General features: G+C 38.1%; 1 protein-coding gene across 4 annotated transcripts; it reads left to right on the forward strand.

Annotated features, from left to right (window-relative positions):
- Positions 1 to 715: 715 nt before the first annotated feature.
- Positions 716 to 17,707, forward strand: DUT (deoxyuridine triphosphatase). Of its 4 annotated transcripts, none has more exons than XM_077127799.1 (8): positions 725 to 820; positions 5,492 to 5,631; positions 6,740 to 6,878; positions 9,082 to 9,173; positions 10,942 to 10,986; positions 16,539 to 16,613; positions 16,756 to 16,826; positions 17,214 to 17,707. In XM_077127799.1, exons 2-8 carry the CDS (start codon positions 5,607 to 5,609, stop codon positions 17,268 to 17,270), a joined length of 504 nt encoding a protein of 167 aa, XP_076983914.1. In that variant the 5' UTR covers positions 725 to 820; positions 5,492 to 5,606; the 3' UTR covers positions 17,271 to 17,707. The 4 variants fall into 4 exon arrangements, with proteins under 4 accessions (XP_076983916.1, XP_076983914.1, XP_076983915.1 ...); XM_077127800.1 differs by having other exon boundaries at positions 729 to 820; positions 5,472 to 5,631; XM_077127801.1 differs by lacking the exon at positions 5,492 to 5,631 and having other exon boundaries at positions 716 to 820.
- The last annotated feature ends 351 nt before the right edge of the window (positions 17,708 to 18,058 follow it).

Here is an 18,058-nt window from a genome sequence, read left to right on the forward strand (position 1 = left end):
CCATTTGTCTGCTCGGGCGAGTGCTGGCCTGCCCTTGCTATGAGAACATTTCATAGAATTAAATCATGATCACGTCAGCTGCATCCACAGCTGATTCGTAATCAGCCAAGGGGAGTGTCTTCTGCAATGAGTGACATTTAATTTAATCACTGGAAAGCTTTTAAGGGGGATTCAGAAGAGACAGTCTCTCTTTCTGCTTCGACTGGCGAGCCTCTCCTGTGGAGTTCATCCACACCCTTCATAGAAGTCGTCAGCTTCACAGCTTGTCCTACAGATTTTGGATTCTATGTTCCCATGGTTATGTGAGACACTTTTATAAATTTTGTATCTATGGATATTTCCTGCTGATTCTGTTTCTCTAGAGAACCCTAGTTAATACACCTGGACAGTACAAATACTGCATTTTGGAATTAGTTTTAGTCTTCTCTTCCCTCAGGTAAAGTCTTTCTATTCATCCCCAGGCCTTTTTTCACCAAGAAAACAAACCAACTACCCCAACCTCTTCCTACCTTCCAGGTAACCTCTGCCTTCTCCAAGTTTCAGCCATAATTACTTTAGGTACCAAGCCAGTCAATGTTTAATTATACAGAGATACAGGCTGTCATCCAGCATTCCAAGTGAACACCTCTCCCTGTGTCAAGGGTCACTTTCCTCCAGCTTAAGAGTCCCTCTGTTCTAAAGCCTGATTTTCCATTGTTACTGAGTTCCTTCCCAGAATTCCACACTCACCCTTGGGCCTCTGATTACTACTGTTGATTGCTGAAGGGATTTTGGATTTCCATAATACTATGTTGTCTTCATCAGGTTAACATGAGAGGAAGTAAGTATGATCCTTAGAGGGCATACTCCCTGTGCTGGTTTGAAAGAACGTATATACCCTAGAAAAGCCATGTTTTTAAACCTAATCCCATTTTGTAAAGGCAGCTGTTTCTTCTAATTCCTATTCAGTACTGTGTGTTTGAAACTGTAATTAGATTATCTCCCTGGAGATGTGACTCAATTGAGGGTGATTGTTAAGCTAGATTAGGTGGAGAGTGGGTCTTGAATACTGGAGTCCTATAAAAGAGGAAACATTTTGGAGAATGTGAGAGATTTCTGAGAGAGCAGAGAATGACATAGCCATGAGAAGCAGAGAGTCTACCAGTCAGCAACCTTTGGAGATGAAGAAGGAAAATGCCTCCCAGGGAGCTTCATGAAACAGGAAGCCAGCAGAAAAAGCTAGTAATGATGCTGTGTTCACCATGTGTCCTTCCAGCTGAGAGAGAAGCCCTGTGTTCGCCATGTGCCTTCTCACTTGAGAGAGAAACCCTGAACTTCATCGGCCTTCTTGAACTAAGGTATCTTTCTCTGGATGCCTTTGATTGGACATTTCTATAGACTTGCTTTAATTTGGACATTATTTCAGCCTTAGAACTGTAAACTAGCAACTTATTAAATTCCTCTTCTTAAAAGCCATTCCATTTCTGGTATATTGCATTCTGGCAGCTAGCAAACTAGAATACTCCCCCTTTTCTGCCTTATTCTTTTGTATCCTAAAATGTCCCTAACTTGTATGAAATGTGCTTTAATGAAAGTTTGAGGATAACTGGAAGTGTTCACAGTGTAAATTAAAAACAAAAATGGAAACAAAAAGTAAAGCTGATTACTAATTCCACTGTTTGAACAAAGTTCAATAGAAAGAGAAAAAATATAACCTCAGGTTTCTAAGAGTTGCCTGCTCTCCTTAAGGTTTGGTACTCCAATTCCTTCTCAGATTCAACAACATACCTCTTACAATACATTTTTATTTCTTAATTAAGCTATCTGAGGCTCATTTGTGTTATTTGCAAGCAAAAAAGACTACTAAACTACACTTGAAAGCACCCTTCTTGGCAATCCAGTTATTTTCTTCTTCCCCGTCATTATTCAGGGAACTGGAGGGTGATACATATGAAAAAGTACATGTAAAAAGGAAGTTCTTAACCCTCCAACAGGAAGGAACAGGAAACAGCAGAAAGGAAGAGTAGGGCCAAGAAATAAAAAAATCCAACTGAGGATCCTGGCTTTCCCCTGCTATCTTCCTCACCTCCCCAAGGCCAAAAATATGGAGTGGGGTGGTATTTGTTGCTTTCCTGGGACATGTTCAAGCCCCTTAAAGAAGCCCCACACTATAGAAATGTGATTTTGGTAAAACTGATAGTATTGGTTAAATGTGAAAAGATTATTTTCTGAATGTCTTTGCCACGGGAGATTCTCTAGAAATAAATCTCCCTAAAGCAGTGATCCTTAACCAGGGATGGGCAACAGAGTCACCCTGTAGATTATGAGTAGTGCGTTTGCAGTAGAGTCTGGACATGTACACTGGACCAAGCTCTCAAGGTGATTCTCATGGGCACTCAATTTCCTAAGCCATTTGATTTTTTCCCATTACTTCCTTACAATTCAACAAAGACTTCAAAATAAAGAATAGCCCTTCCTGACTACTGCAATTTCAGAAATACTGTTCCCTGTTAGAAACTTCTACACACATTGGTATAATGCAGAGTCAGGTTTTGTGATGATTATGTGAGGAGATTGAGTATCGAGTGTATTAGTGATTATTGAGAACTGTAGCTCTGTTTGTGGGTTTAAGTATTTTGATCCCTTTGAGTCTTTGTTGTACCATGAGATGGTAATTTGTTAGTCCAAACTGGTTTTGTAGCAATAAATGCTTGTTTATAAGGGTCTATTAGCTCCTTACCAGTTAATTTAACTGCTGCTCAACTTATTGTTGGTGTATTGAGCTACCTGTAAACTTATGGTTCTTGTGCTGCTCTCATGAAATTGAAAATCTGCAAATATTTATCTATGTATGTGGTCTTCCCAAGAGCCTATCAGAAACATCGTGTGGGTCTCAAAAGTTAAACTCTCGTTCGGTGTTTCAAATTGCATTTATGTGTAACACTAGACATTCGTAGAGGTGTTGTGACGATACTTTGAACCAAAAAGTTTCAAAAGAGTCAGATGTTCCAGATATGATATTTACATGTATTTTTTTTTTTTACTGAAATCAACCCACCTTTCCCATCTCTCCTATTGCAACTGTCTTTTTACAAAGGATAGGCATATTTCTCACTCATTCTGAATCTTACACTGGTGCTTTTTGTCCCGTGGTGTAAAAACATCTGATCTTAAAGCAAAGGAATACTTCTAACTTTTGGTGCCAAAACCCAAAGTATGGTTTCTGTCTTTTCCTAGCTTAAACATATTTCTCTTGCTGGTGAACTGTGGCATGATAATGAGGTATTTTGGCCCATACTGGAATATTCTGCATTCAGATATAATACAATTGTCCATCTACTGATGGCAAATTTCCATCAAAAATCTGACCTTTTCCATTCCTGAACTGTTGTTAAAGAATGCAGCCCTCCTAAGGAAGAGACAAAGAGTTTTGTTCAAATTGACAAGGGAAAAATTCATCTATTGGAGAAACTTTCTAGAGGAAGTTTGGGTAGCAAGACAGTGATTCCCAGATAGAGATCTGAGATGCAGAACAAAGAGCAAAGAAAGGAGTAAAAAGTGTGGATAAGCATTTTAAAAAACAGTAATAATGCCTACTGAGTTTAAAAGAAAAGAGAGATTTGAAATACTAGACAATAAAAGCATATATGTCAGAAGCAGTGTTATTGGAGGTAAAGAATTCTAAGGTCCTTGAATTATCCAGGAGCAATATAATTGTTTTGATTGATTTGACACTAATGATAAATAAATGTTTTAATTTATCTAAAATAACAGAACCAGAGTGTAACACTTCCAAATTGGTGGAAGGAAAATTGTAATTAAGAAAAAAAACCTCAAAAGAAGACAAGAAAAGATAGAAATAAACCTTGAACATCTAAAAATAACTCTAAGATTGATTTAATCCATCACTGAACTTACACTCTAGTGTAGGAATCATACAACTAACGAGTAAAATGCATAAATATGTAATTTTATGCAGCAATATTTAACAGGAAGAAAAATGAAATAGGCTAAAACATAACGTGAGCCTAGGAGAATATTTTTAGATAAAGGAAGATTTGAAAGAGAAAGGAGGCAAGTAAGATTACAAGGTTTTTTATCTTGAGGGTTGAGAACAGAACCAGGAGCCAGAAAAATGAGAAGAAGCAGGCAGTGAGGAGAGAGGTAACAAGTAAATATTTAAAAAGAGATGCTGTAGTCTCAGTAGGCCACATATAAACCAATAAGAGCATAATGTTTAAGGGCAAGGACTCTAAAGCCAGACTATCTGAAGTTTAATACTGGCTCCACTCAGTTCTGGTTGTAAGCTGTGTCATTATTGGGCAAATACTCTAACTTCTCTGCACTTCGGTTTCCCCATCTGCAAAATGGGGATAATATCACATATTTCCTGGAGTTCTGAGGATTAAACAAGCTATTATGTGTAAAGCACCTGGAGTACAACTGGCATAAAGTAAGCACCACACAACCCTTTTAAATAGGAGATCCCTTGTAAGGGCAAACGTAGGAAGGACAACTGGGTCTGTAAGGTAACAAACTGGCTTCATAACAGGTCCAAGTCGGCACCAGACTTACGTAATTAAACTAATCAACATGGCTGATAGGATAACCATGTTTTGATAAAGAAAACAGCACAAAATAAAACCATGGTTGGAACATGTGGAGTTCTTACATGTAGCATCCTGAATTCAAAGTGTGTTCAGTGTTCATATCATTTATTGTTCCTTATTTTAATAAGGCATGTCCCATTAAATGATTATTGATTCAAAACCCTAACCTGTTACTCTTTTTCAGTTAAGATGGTGGCCTTTCCTTCTTAATCTAAAATAACCTCAGGTGGAAAGTGATAATAATAAACACTTTCTGTATCCAGAGTAAATAAAGAAATAGCAGGATACCTTCTCGGTGCTAAGCATTATAATAAGCCAAACAAAAATCCTTTCTGTAAAACACTGCATAGGTGTGAAGGATTCATAAAAGTTTAGGACCCTAATTAGTTGCAAAGATCAAATGCGTGCGCATAGCAGATTACACAATGACTAAGTAATTGAATGATAACCTATGTGTTATGGGAGATAAGAGGAGGCAAAGATTACTACTGGGTTGTAGGAAAGTTTAATGAAAGAACTGGGATTTGTATCTGGGTCTGGGGAAAGGGAGTCATTACAATCATTACATTTTCAGACATGCAGGAACACAATTTATCTCACGTGAATTTTCTTAGTAAATTCCTAGAAAGTGTTTTAACAAAATAAGGGAGCAAATTAAGAAACATGACGATACCAGATCCAGAAAACCAGGGTTCCAAAACAGAAGAGAGATAAAGGGAATTCCCAGATGATAGCACACCTAGAGCGCCACCAGCACAGGCTATTGTAAGAAAATGGAGGCGTGAGGGAGAGGTAGCATTCATCCCCAACTCAGTGCCAGGATTTTAACTAAGTCGTCCTTGCTGTTACACTGAAGAATCCCCATTCCCCCCTTTGATATAGGAATGCATCTTGCACTCTAGGTGCTGTAAGGAAATAGACCACCTTGCCCACAGCCTATGCACAACGTCTGGCCCCGGCGGTGGATGCGGCCCCTACTCTTTTGCAGCCTGGGAGGCGAGGCGAGTCCCGGAAGTTATGGCCGCGGGCGGCGCCGCCCCAGGTAAGTCAGCAGAGGAGCAGACCCACGCCCGGGACGCGGTCCTCCGGGATACTGTCGGAATAGGGAAACCCCAAAAAAAGATGAAGGGAGGCAGTCTGAAGCGGTAACAAGATTCAGAACGCCAAGGACGTAGTTTTCCTGGGGGCCCGGGGCCCCCGCCAGCCCGAGGACTACCGACGCGCAGCCTCCGTGCACCCCTCGTCGGTCGGTGGCGGTTACTGCTTCCGAGGTCATTTTACTAGGACGCGTCTCAACGGTGCAGACCCGGAGCACGTCCGGCAGAGCTGACGCGCCAACTAGGGGCAAAACCCCGGTGAGGTGACCTCCCTCTGCCCCGCGCCGGGATACCATTTCCTTCGGAGCTGCGCCGCTCAGTACTTTAAAGACGCGCGACGCCCACGGCCTGGAGCCCAGGCCGCGGGAGGTTCCGGGCCAGGCCCCGCCCTCGGGCCCACCCCCAGCCCCGCCCGACGAGGGCACGATGCTCCTGGGGGCGCTCCGGCCGCTGTCCAGCACTCGCCACCTGGGCCAAGGCTGCAGAAGAGCCCGTAAAATTGGGGGCCCAAGTTGGAGGGATACGCTTTCTGTAAGGGGTGGGAATGGAGGAATTTCTCCGGCTGGTCCCACCCCCGCCCGGGGGCGTCTGGACTGCAGACCCGGGCCTGACGCCGTCCGCGGTGAAGCCCTCAGTCTTCAGGCGACGGGGGAAGTGGGAGAGCGCGGAGTCCCTGCGGGCGCGGGAGCGAGACCATTCGGGTCCTCTTATGGGGGGGGGGGCGACTTCCTATTTTATGGGCTACACCACCGAAGCTCCTTCCCTAGGTTGGACTGGTAGTTAACTTTGGAAAGCTTACAAAGGCTCAGTTAATTTCCGATCCTAAATCTGTTTTCCGAGATTGGTCTCCCAACCCAGAATTGGAATCTAGCCTCCCCTCTCAGCCAGGATCGTGGGCTCGTCCGGAGGGGTGGCGGGGACCGAAGGGAACTGGCGGGAAATTAAAATTTGGTCTTTCCTGCCGCGAGTCTCATTCTGCGTTCTCTTGTTCGGTTCTCTGCTCTCGCTTGGACTCCGCATTCGCTCTCTACACTGCCATGCCTTGCTCTGAAGAGACCCCTGTCATCTCCCCCAGCAAGCGGGCCCGGTCTGCGGAGGAGGGCGGCGTGCGCATCCGCTTTGCCCGGCTCTCAGAGCACGCCATTGCCCCGACCAGGGGGTCCGCGCGGGCCGCGGGCTATGACCTGTACAGGTGAGTGAGGGGCCCGAGGAAGGCCGCCCCTGCCGCCACCTTCCCTACCCCCCACTGAAAACCTAATTCTGGAGTTACAGCGCTCCAAGTCGTGCTACTTTATATTCAAGCCATCTGCTGCCACGGTTTAAAACATTCACTTCATAGTTTACGGAAACCCGTTTTGTGAATAGGTAGGATTTCTGCCTTTTTATGCTGAAGATTTTAGTTTTCCCCTTCAGGGTAGATTCGGTAGGGATTTCGGCAAAAAGTATAGAATGGTAAATAAATATCTAAAAACGTTCACCGAGATGTCGTTTTTGCGCAACACTCAACTGTAATGCTTCCACGTGGAGGGGCGAGAAGAGTAAGACCCATCTTGGCCCTCAAGGGGTGGCCTGAGGGGGATTCTGTGCTAAATAGAAAAGCCTGCGTGTGAGCCTAGGCCCTCAGCATGAGAATTAAGGATTCCTGAAGCCTGGTTCTGTCTTAAAGGATTAATAAAGTTTCCTTGTGCATCCATAGTTAGTTCGGCCCAAGGACCGGGAATTTTAGAAAGGTTCTGAATAAAATACCAAAGATGTCAAGATTACCACTTTTCACTTGTTCTGCACTTTTTACCTCATACTAAAAACTTTCCCCATGCTATTTTGTTTAATCCCCACACCAATCCCGAAGTAGATGAGTTTTACTTACTTTTCACAGATGAGGGTGATGCAAAGAGCTGAATTGATTTGCCCAAAGGCTTGACTGTAATTGAATTTTTGACCCTGAATTCGGTCCTTTTTCTACTTGACTGATCTACCCAATTCTTAGAACCATTAGGTGCAAAATGCAATTGCTGTAGGGGTGGTTATTAAATGAATGAATCCCAAGCATCAGGATTTATTTTTAAGCACAACAGGTGATTCTAATGTAACAGCTACTGTCTAAGTTGAAAGGACAGGCAAAGGAGGCAAAGATATAGGTGGTTATTAACTGAATGAATCCCAAGCATCAGGATTTACTTTAAAGCACCACAGGTGATTCTAATGTAACAGCTACTGGTCTAAGTTGGAAGTACAGGCAAAGGAGGCAAAGCTATAACAGAGAAAAGGAAAAAAGAAAAACAAGATACGGACTTGAAGCAGATGGGAATTTCATTCAGTCCTTTATTTTAACATGGAAAGTAGAGTGATGTAGTTTTGACATCCAAAGGCTATGTCTGGGCACTATTGTGAGTTCTAGGAAAGACTTTGATTTAAGGTACTTTTAAGTATGGTCCTAAGAAACACATCACTTTCTGTATACTGAGATTAATATGGAAATAACAGATGTCTTTAATAAATTAGAGTTTATTTAAAAACAGAATTCCAATGAAAGGAATGAAGTAATAGTACTACTTTACCAGGTTTAACTTCCAGTTCTGCTCATTGCAAAGGTCAGAAATTTCCATAAAGAAGAGGGGCTACAGTAATAGCACCAGTGACTGCATTTGTTAGGTTGATGGTAGAGAATCAGTTCCTCAGCAATGCCCATCTTCAGGGGCTGCTGACAGTGATTATCTCAGCCCCTCAGCCAGTGAAGTCCCTGGTCACTGCTTGGTGAAATCTATCCAGCAAAACAGATAAAACATGGCTCTACCTTTTTTCCTCTTATTTTTGTCCAATTATTTTTTTTCCTTTTCCTTCTGCATGTTTTCCCTAACCTTTTAAAAAGATTGTTGTGAGAATAAAATGAATTTATAATATAAAGCAGTTAGAGCTATACCTACCACATAATAAGGACTTAATAAGTCTTAGCTATTATTTATGCTTTATTGATTCCTCTTTTGTTACTATGTTAGTGAAGCACATACTTTTTAAAGGCCCCTTTCTGCCCACTTCTGCTTATATGTACCTTTACTTCCCCAACATGCTTGTTCAAATAATACATTTGCTTGTTGACACCTCCTTCCCCCTCCCATCAAAAAATTTCAGATTATTGTACTAAAGCTGTCATAATTTTAATAATAAATTAAAAGAAAAGATCTACCTCTGCCTTTTTCATAGGCATTTTTTTTCAAAGATAAATTAGAGATTTAGTGTATGAATTCCTAGCAAGATTGGTTACAGAAATCTAAGGTTACATGAATTAGTTTATTATTTTACAAAATATTAAGGTAAATCTATATGCTTGGCCACATGGAAAGAAATATGTGAAAACAATTTTATGAATAAATAACTGTTTTCTTTAAATGTCTTAGTGCCTATGGTTATACAATACCACCCATGGAAAAAGCTCTTGTGAAAACAGACATTCAAATCGCCCTTCCTTCTGGATGTTATGGAAGAGTAGGTAAGTGATTTAAGAAACAGGTACTATTTGTCAAGCTCATCCTTTCTGGTACATTCCATCATTTTAGTTTCACTTGGGGTAAAGTGAATGAAGGAAAGTAGCTTGTCTCGCATCCTAAAAAAAAGACAAGCCGCTGGTCCTGGCAAACGTAGCCATTTGAAAACTTTCATTTCCATATCTGTGTTTGCTTCTATCTCATTTCTCCCTTTTATTTCTGACTCCTTACTTGAGCTTTAAGATGCTCACATTAGCCTAGGAGGTGGTTCTTACAGCCCAGACTGTGAGAAAAACTGAAAATATAGGTAATTTTATTAACAGTAACTTTTTCCATTATTAATAGTAAAGTTATGTTGTTATTATTAATAATAATAAAGTTCCATTATTACTATAAACTCCCTCCTTCAAGAATCAAATATCATATGAGGCCAGATTTCTTTGTGAAGATGGCAATGAATAGTTAATATTTATTATGTAGGAGAAAAATAGCATTTAAAACATGGCATTTTATCTAGTGAGAGTAAAACTTCCGGTCCCTTTTGGTTCTGAAGCATATCAGCTCACTTAACTTTTTCCAGTTTGGGTATCCCTCGCATTGCTTGTATTAGGGCAAGGTATACTGTTCATTGTGCCTAGAGGGAAACACTTCCCAGTGGGAGGATCTAGGACAAAATGCAGGTCAGCAGGTTTTCACTCTAGAGAGCATTCATAACTTTTCAAGAGAGTAGTTACTTTCTGATTAGCCTAAGGGTAATCATAAGGAACAAATGGAACTGTGACACCCACCCCCTCCTGGGGGTACCTAGACTACCACTCTGTTCACCATGAGTGCAAGAACTGCTGATACTTCACCCTTTAAACAAATAACAAAATGAGCTGTCTCCCCATCTCCTCAGCAGCATTGACTGCATTTTTAGGGTTTTGGAGAGGGATTCAGGAGATGAACAGAGATAAAGGGCATAAAAGAATGGGCAGCATTTATTGAAGGAGTACCTGATTTAAATTATGGAATGAAATACTAGAAGTCAAGACAATTAATATAGGCCTGTCAGCAAGTATAAGGTACAAATTTAGCTCTTTATTTTTTCACTTTAAGAATAACAAGTATACTGGGATTGAATTTCTGAGGTTTAGTTTTTGACATTTTGCTTGGCCTATGTTAGGTCTTTTATTCCACCCTGATCCATTTGTTTCATAAAGACATATCTTTTGGCATCTGAATCATGAGTAGGGGGCCTGAGTTTTAGACTAAGCTCTGCTACTGTTTGATTAATTTTGTGCTATTTCCTTCTCTACCCTCTTCCCATGCATGTGGTGACTTTCAGATCTCCCAACTTCAAACAAAAGTATTCCTAGTCCTGTGTTCCTGCCAACTACTTCTCTTTCTTTCTTCCCCTTTGTGGCCACCCTTCTTAAAAGAGTTGTCTTTGATTGTTCCCACTTGCTAACTTTTCAGTTCTTTTCAGCAGTCCAGCTCCCATGTCTATCATGCCACAAATCTTCAAATGATGAAGTCATGTGGGAGTGGTTTAAGTTGGTTTTGAATTAACTATAAGGTCTTTTTTAGTTTAAAATGTTGTTTTTCCTACTTTGGCTATACAGTATAACTATATTCTTTGACTCAGAATCATTTACTAAAGTTAATAGAAGATAAACACATTATGGGAGATATGAGTGACGTGTTTGAATTGTGTCTATTGTATCCAGCATTGTGCCCCTAATTTACAACAGCCAATTTCTCCTTTCTTTTCTTCTTTTTTTTTTATTTTAGCTCCACGTTCTGGCTTGGCTGCAAAACACTTCATAGATGTAGGAGGTAAAAAATCTTTACATTTTTTATTCTGTAAATATCTGTTAGTATTTACTATTTCTTTGCTTAAAATCACAGGTTTTACTTTTATCTTCAAGAAAAGGAAATGATTTTTGGTTTGTCTTATTTCTTTAGAAAATTTTCATACCTGTGAAACTATATCATAATTTTCCATATTTAATTTTTAAATGACCATTATATGAAAGCACTAACTGGGCACTGAAAAATAAGATGTTTGTCTTGGTGCAGTGGTAATCTTCACTTAATCCAAAATTCATTCTAATCTGGGAGAAAAGCTTGTTACTATAAGAGAAAGAAAAAAGTTTTTCATAAGTAATGATTTAATTAAAAGTTTCTAGAAAGTACAGGTCTATCTAGTAGTGAGTTAGGATTTTCTTACCTCCATAAGAGTCATTCATGTTCAGCAAAATATAAAAAGCATCTTCTTTAAAACTTGAAGAGAAAACATTCTGCTTCCCTACCCCTAAATTCCATGCCTTAAAAAGCCCTCAGTGGTACCCAGTTCCTGTATAATAAAGCTTTACGCATGTCTCCTAAAGTCGGTAACCTCCTCATGTGAACCCTTTCGTGAAGGAGCCCAGTCTCCTCTGCTACCTCCCCTACTATAGGATCCCTAATGGCCCCCTCACCGTATAGTTATTCTCACCTTGTTTTGGATCTCCTTATTGGGGTACAGATCACACTGACAGGGTCTCTATATCCTGACTCTATTCCCACTGATAGTGAGTGACTGCTTTCCTAACAGGACACCTTTGCCCTGATAACTGGTATGCTAAGTCCTCCACCATCCCTTTATACAAAGGTCCTTTATCAAGGGGCCTTAAAAATAAATAATTTGACTGTCCATTGTGTGTCAGGCACTTTGGATATATTGTCTAATTCACACAACTCCATATGCCTTTTTAACAAATGAGGAAACTAGCTCTGAGGTGAGCCCAAGTGTACATAGCTATTGAAAACTAGAGTCACAATCCATGTGATTCCAAACCCCTTGTTCTTTTTTTTTTCATTAACAGTTTATATACAGTAATAATTTATTCTGAAATGTTCATTTAGTTTCTGTTGAGAGACGACTTATATCTCTTTAGTAAAAGAGCAACCATCTCATTTCAAATACCAGAATATACAACAAATTACAGCTTTGCAAAAATTCTACCTACTTTCAGATAAAATCTAGTTCAGGTAAAATAGTTTCATTCAATGTTTTACAATGATACAGATTTGTTTTGTTTTTTTAGCACAGAATTGTATAAAGTCAAACCCCTTGTTCTTTACCTTGCAATTAAATGCTGGGAATTACTCTATTCCATCTTCCTCACTAACCAAACACATACTGAATTAGATTACTGTTCTGGGTTACCGCAGGGGTCCAGCACCTGATGAGGCCTTGGCCCAGGGCCATCTCAAGCCTTCCTTCTCTTTGGAAGGGCCAGGTGTCTCCCCATGGTGTCACTAGGTGGTGCTGTGCGGCAAGACAGGAACCCACAGGGGCTTTTTTACATTGCAGAGATTGACAGCCCACTGCCACGTTGAGGATCCCCCTGGGCTCAGTAAGTTATGTTTGATTTTCAAAAATACTTTGAAAAATTTGTGATACTTTGTAATCTGGGACTAGAACCTAAGGATAGAAAAAATTAGATTTATCTTTAAGGAAGTTTCAAAGGATTGTGAAAGGAACATAGGCTTTGGAGTTATAAGTAGATTTGCATCTCAGCTCTGTGACTGACTAGCTAGATGTTACTTAACTTTTCTGAGCCTCAGTTTCTTTATCTGCCAAATGGGGATTAGTGTGCCTGCTTCTGCAGGGTGTGAGAATTTAATAATGTATGTAAAGTATCTAACACTGTGCTTGACACATAGTGCTCCAGTAAATTAGAATTCTTGTCCCTTTAGGGACTGCACAGATTTTTATGTGTGGAAACTTTTTGCCTTGTTACTAATTTTTGCTCTGTTTAAAGCAACTCTCTGAAAAAAATTCTTGTAAAAGAAATGGAAAGTTAGTTTGCCTAGTGGTAGGTATGGTGTTATTCATAAAATCTCATTGTGGTGTGTTCTTGGAGGCAAAATATCTTAAAAATGTCTCTTAGGCACAAGATTATCATAGTTGGCAACAGTTTTTATTTCTGAACAGAGATGTTGTATGAAATCCCAGGCTGTAAATAAGGGTCAAAGGGAAAAGTTGAGTATGCAGGATTCTGTTCAGAATTCACATCTGGTAGGTGTGGATAGTTTTCACTAGAGTAGGTTTCCAACAAATGACATGCCAAAGTCTTGACACAATAAAACTTTTGCCTGAAGTCAGTTAATCATTCTGCCAGTTCCAATGCATGATTTTTCCAGTGATAATTTCAAGGTACTTTCTCCTTTCTCATGAAGATAATGATCCCTAATGCTCATATCCCTTATGTGGAAAAAGATTAAGTCTTAGATCTTTCTTGAAGGTCAAAATGACAGTTGATTATTAGCAAATGAGTTTGGGACTCTTGATTTTTTTCATTTTCTTGGATTCATGCTAAACAAAGTATTAATTGAGGACCTCTTTTTTTTTTGCCATCTGATTTAATTGACTTAAAAGGACTATTTATTTTAGTCAGTTAAATGCTTTTCACATTTTTGTGTCAGGTCCCAAGCATAAAATAGGAAGTCATGGTTGATCACCTGACTCAACAGAATTCAGGGCACCCAATTGTTTGAGTGTTCCTGGCAAGACTATTTACAGATAATAGGAAAAGTCTTTACAAAAAGGGGATGTTTTTTGTAAAGTACCATACCATATACCATACCATAAAGTGAAAAACAAATACCATGCAACTCATATAAAATTTAAGGTAAAGACCCAAATGGATAAGGGAAAAAACGCATCATAAACAAGAAAATGTCCAGCAACCATATAGGGACAAAAAAAGTCCAGTTTCACTAGTTGTCAGGGAAAGGCAAAGTAAAGGAATGAGATACCTTTTTTTTACTCATCACATTTACCAGAGCTAAAATGATTACTACCATCTGGTACTGGCAAAGATTTTGGAAATGGGCATTCTCAAATATCGCTGATGGAAGTTTGAATTGTTTTACCTTTTTTGCCAAGTTATCTAGCAATGTTCATTAAATTTTAAAATATACACACCCTTTGACCAAAGAAAGTGCTTTTGGAGTCTATTCGATAATACACAATGATACATGCAAAGAACTGTTTTGTTTATTATAGGAAAAATCTGAAAGCAACCTGAATGCCTGATAATATTTAAGAGAAAAGTTAGATAGAAAAATTTACTGTATTCTATACTATGGATCTGCAAAAAGAAGGATTAAAATTTATACATATTAACCTGAAAGGATGTCTATCATATTATAAGTGAGAAAAGAAATAATATGTAAAGTATATTATATAACATTCGCTACCTCGGGAGTGGTGGAACATTATTAGCTTTTACTTTGTATGTATTCATATCATTTAGGATAATTTCAGTTTTTTTTATAGTAGAAAAAAGAGCTCATAGGCAGTCTATAAGGTCTGTATCTAATTTATTCTAATTATTAGACTGTACTTCCAGATTCCCCAGCATGGAGATAATATAGCCTATGGTCATTTGTTCCATCCTGGTACATGCTCTACCTAGGGGTTTCTTTGTTTAGTCTAAACTGCAGTCAAAACTTTCTCCATATAGACAGTATGGAAAATAGCTAATCCCAACTTTGTACCCATTCTTTTCATAATGATTAAAGATTTTATTAATGATAATCTGGAAGTAGGGGAAAGAGACCGAAGATAAGTATTCTCTGAATTGAGCAAAACTTTCTTCCTCTGCAACTAGAATATGAGACCACCATTTCCTTCACACTAGATGTAATGTTTTTTAGCCCTTTTTTTTTTGCTTTTGACATGGGCAGGCTCTGGAAATCGAACCCAGGCCTCTGGTGTGGCAGGCCAGAACTCTACCACTGAGCCACCATTGCCTGCCGTCAGCCCATTTTTGTATTCACCTTTTTCCTCACTGTTAAAAAGTTTTATGTCAGGAACCTTTTAAGAATTACTTTAATCCAACTTAGTTCACTTGTCCTTAGTAATTCATTCACAAAACACAGAGGTACATTTAAACCTCTGCTGTAATCCAATGGAAAATCATTTAAGATGTTGGTTTTCTAAGTATTTTTTCCCATGGTGGAACTTTTTTTAAAGTTTGCTTTTTTTTTTTCCTATATGAGAATTACTATAGATCTAAAAAAAAAAAAGAGAAAGCATTTTCAGTTGACTTTCAAATATTTAGGAGTCTTACTAATCAGTATTAATAAATTCTTGATTATATATATTTCCTTCTTTCATAACAGTTTTTTTGGGGGTGGGGTATTAGTGAGATGTAAAATAGCTACATGGAGCTAGATATAACTAGATTCACATGACTCTCCAGTCTTTCATAACTAAGGAGAAAGAATTAACATATATGAAAGGCAACTGGGCAGAAGAAGGAATGGAGAGTGACTGCCAATGGGTAGGGTTTTCTTTTGAGGGTAATGAAAATGTTCTAAAATTGGTTGTGGTCATGATTGCTCAACTCTAAATACACTAAAAATCATTGAACTGTATATTTTAAGTGAATGAATTGTATGGTTTGTGAATTGTATCTCAATATTAAAAGAAGAAAATTATAAGTCCTGCTGTACCTATATTACCTGTGCCTGCATTTATGGAAATGTTTCAAATTCTTGACCTAAAGATAATTGCTTAACAAGTCTAGTAAATGTAGCTCTCTGGGCTCTGGCAGGATCCTATCTGAAGTCTCTTCCCTGCAAATGTTTGCTGCCCCTGTGTTTGTAATCAAACAGATACTGATTATGCATAGTTTTATGTCTACTCGTTATTAATTTTATATGCTAATTTCTTCTGGGAGATCATGCTCTAAGAAAGGATGATATCTCACATTAAAAAGAGAAGAAAAATGTGCATTGAAAGGTTCAGCTCCATTTTTATTATAAAAATGGAACGTTCAGTTGTTTGTAAAACTGGTGCTTAACAATGTCAACATTGACATATTTCAATGTAGATCACCAGGCTTTTTGACATTTTTACTTATGACAAAGTCTTATCACAATCTGGAATTTAGTAGGAAGCTCAAAGGGAAAAAGTTTTGCAGCCAGGAAAAGCCTTAAAATCCAAATTATGATTTTCTTCTAGTCGTTCTGGCAAGTTTGTAGCAGATAGACAGGTTCGAGAGCAAATGAGGATGACTAGTCTGTGATGATACTACCTACCTCTGACTTGGAGTCAGATATAAGTACCATTTAATAGGGGTGATAGATTGGAAAACTAGGACCATTTTCTAAATTCTTTTTATATGAATTTAGAAATGAATTTTATATATGAGTTTTAGTAATATCATGTCTTAGTTTTGAAATTTTATGTAGTACCAGAGCAAGGCTCACTGTTATTCAATTGTAAGGATAAAAATCTCCAAGCTACGTAAGAATGATTTTGAGGTCATCTTATACTCCTAGTATTCTGGTAGCAAAAATCAAGCTACTATTATTTTTCTCTTTTCCAGCTGGTGTCATAGATGAAGATTATAGAGGAAATGTTGGTGTTGTGCTATTTAATTTTGGCAAAGAAAAGTTTGAAGGTATGTTAAGTATGTACACTCACAGATTGTTCTGAGTTCCATATATGTTATGACAGATTAAGTCCTCTAACTCTTATTGAACTAGGCAGGATATGGAAAATGCAGTGATCAGTAAATAGACTTTTGTTTTGTTTTTTTAAAGTGAAAAAGGGTGATCGAATCGCGCAGCTGATTTGTGAACGGATTTTTTATCCAGAAATAGAGGAAGTTCAAGTAAGTGTAATATAGCTAAGTAGATAAAACATCTTAAGTGAAGGGAAAATACTATTTGTAATTATATGGTAGTATGTGGGCCAGATTTTAATCAAAATCTTAGTTTTAGACTATCTTGAAATAATTTTCATATAGATGTTATGTAACATTACTTTAGATAATAAATTATTTAAGTATACTGTGAAATTTTAATATTTCCTTAGCTTTTTTAAGATAGATACTTTAATTTATGGAGTTTTTTTTTATTTAATTTTCTTCCTTTTATAATCTACCTTTTGAAAAAATGGTGTAACAGGAATAAAAGTCTTACAGATTGAGAGCTGGAAAGTAGAACTGAAAAAGACTCTAAAATTAACTATGTGACTTACCACCTTCATTTCTTTTCAGGTTTTGGATGTCACTGAAAGGGGTTCAGGAGGTTTTGGTTCCACTGGAAAAAATTAAAGTTTTTGCCAAGAATAGAGAACATACTTTTTTCCCTTAAAATTAATGCTTTTAATTAAATAAATTTAGGTGTTTGTGTTTCTACAAACTTAATAGCTCTAACCTCTAAAAAATTTAGTTTTCTTATGATCAAAGAAAGGGCACCTCTGGTGGGATCACATAGATACTTTATTGCATTTTTCTACTAATTCTTTGTAAATCTGCTATGTAATATCGTAATACAAGTTTCTTTTTCAGTTCATTTTTTGTATAATTATACATCTGTTGAAAAGTATTATTTGCTTCACTAAATAATACCCCTTCAGGAGCTTATTTTGTTTTAATTGCTTTATAAACTATAAATAATGCCTTTTATTCAGTAAACTTGAGTTCTTTCACAAATACTAATTTTTGCATAAATTGAACTAAAAGATAATAAAAAGAGAGGTTAAAGTTAATCTGTGTTCTTCCTTTCTCTTTATTGGTCGGAAAAGTTTTTAAATCCTAAGATTCTTTGAGGGTGAGAAAAAAATCCTTAGGCTGACTGGGTAGAGATGTATTTGTGAAAGGAAATGTAACTTGAAAGTTTCCAGTTCGTTTGTTCCTCTGAATTTCGTTCCATCAGGCAAATTGCACTGGTTGTGGTTTTATCAATTTCCCTCACTGAGGTAGTAGTTATAGGCTATATCCAAAAACAAACCAAAAAAAGCAATTTAATAGAAATAAAATAAGGTGTATTGTAGTATACCTGTGCCGTTGGGTTTTCTATCCCAAGTACATAGAGTAAATATGTTTAAGAAACATTTCAT

The sequence above is a fragment of the Tamandua tetradactyla genome, chromosome 14 (genome assembly GCF_023851605.1).
Source record: "Tamandua tetradactyla isolate mTamTet1 chromosome 14, mTamTet1.pri, whole genome shotgun sequence".
Taxonomy (NCBI): Eukaryota; Metazoa; Chordata; class Mammalia; order Pilosa; family Myrmecophagidae; genus Tamandua; species Tamandua tetradactyla.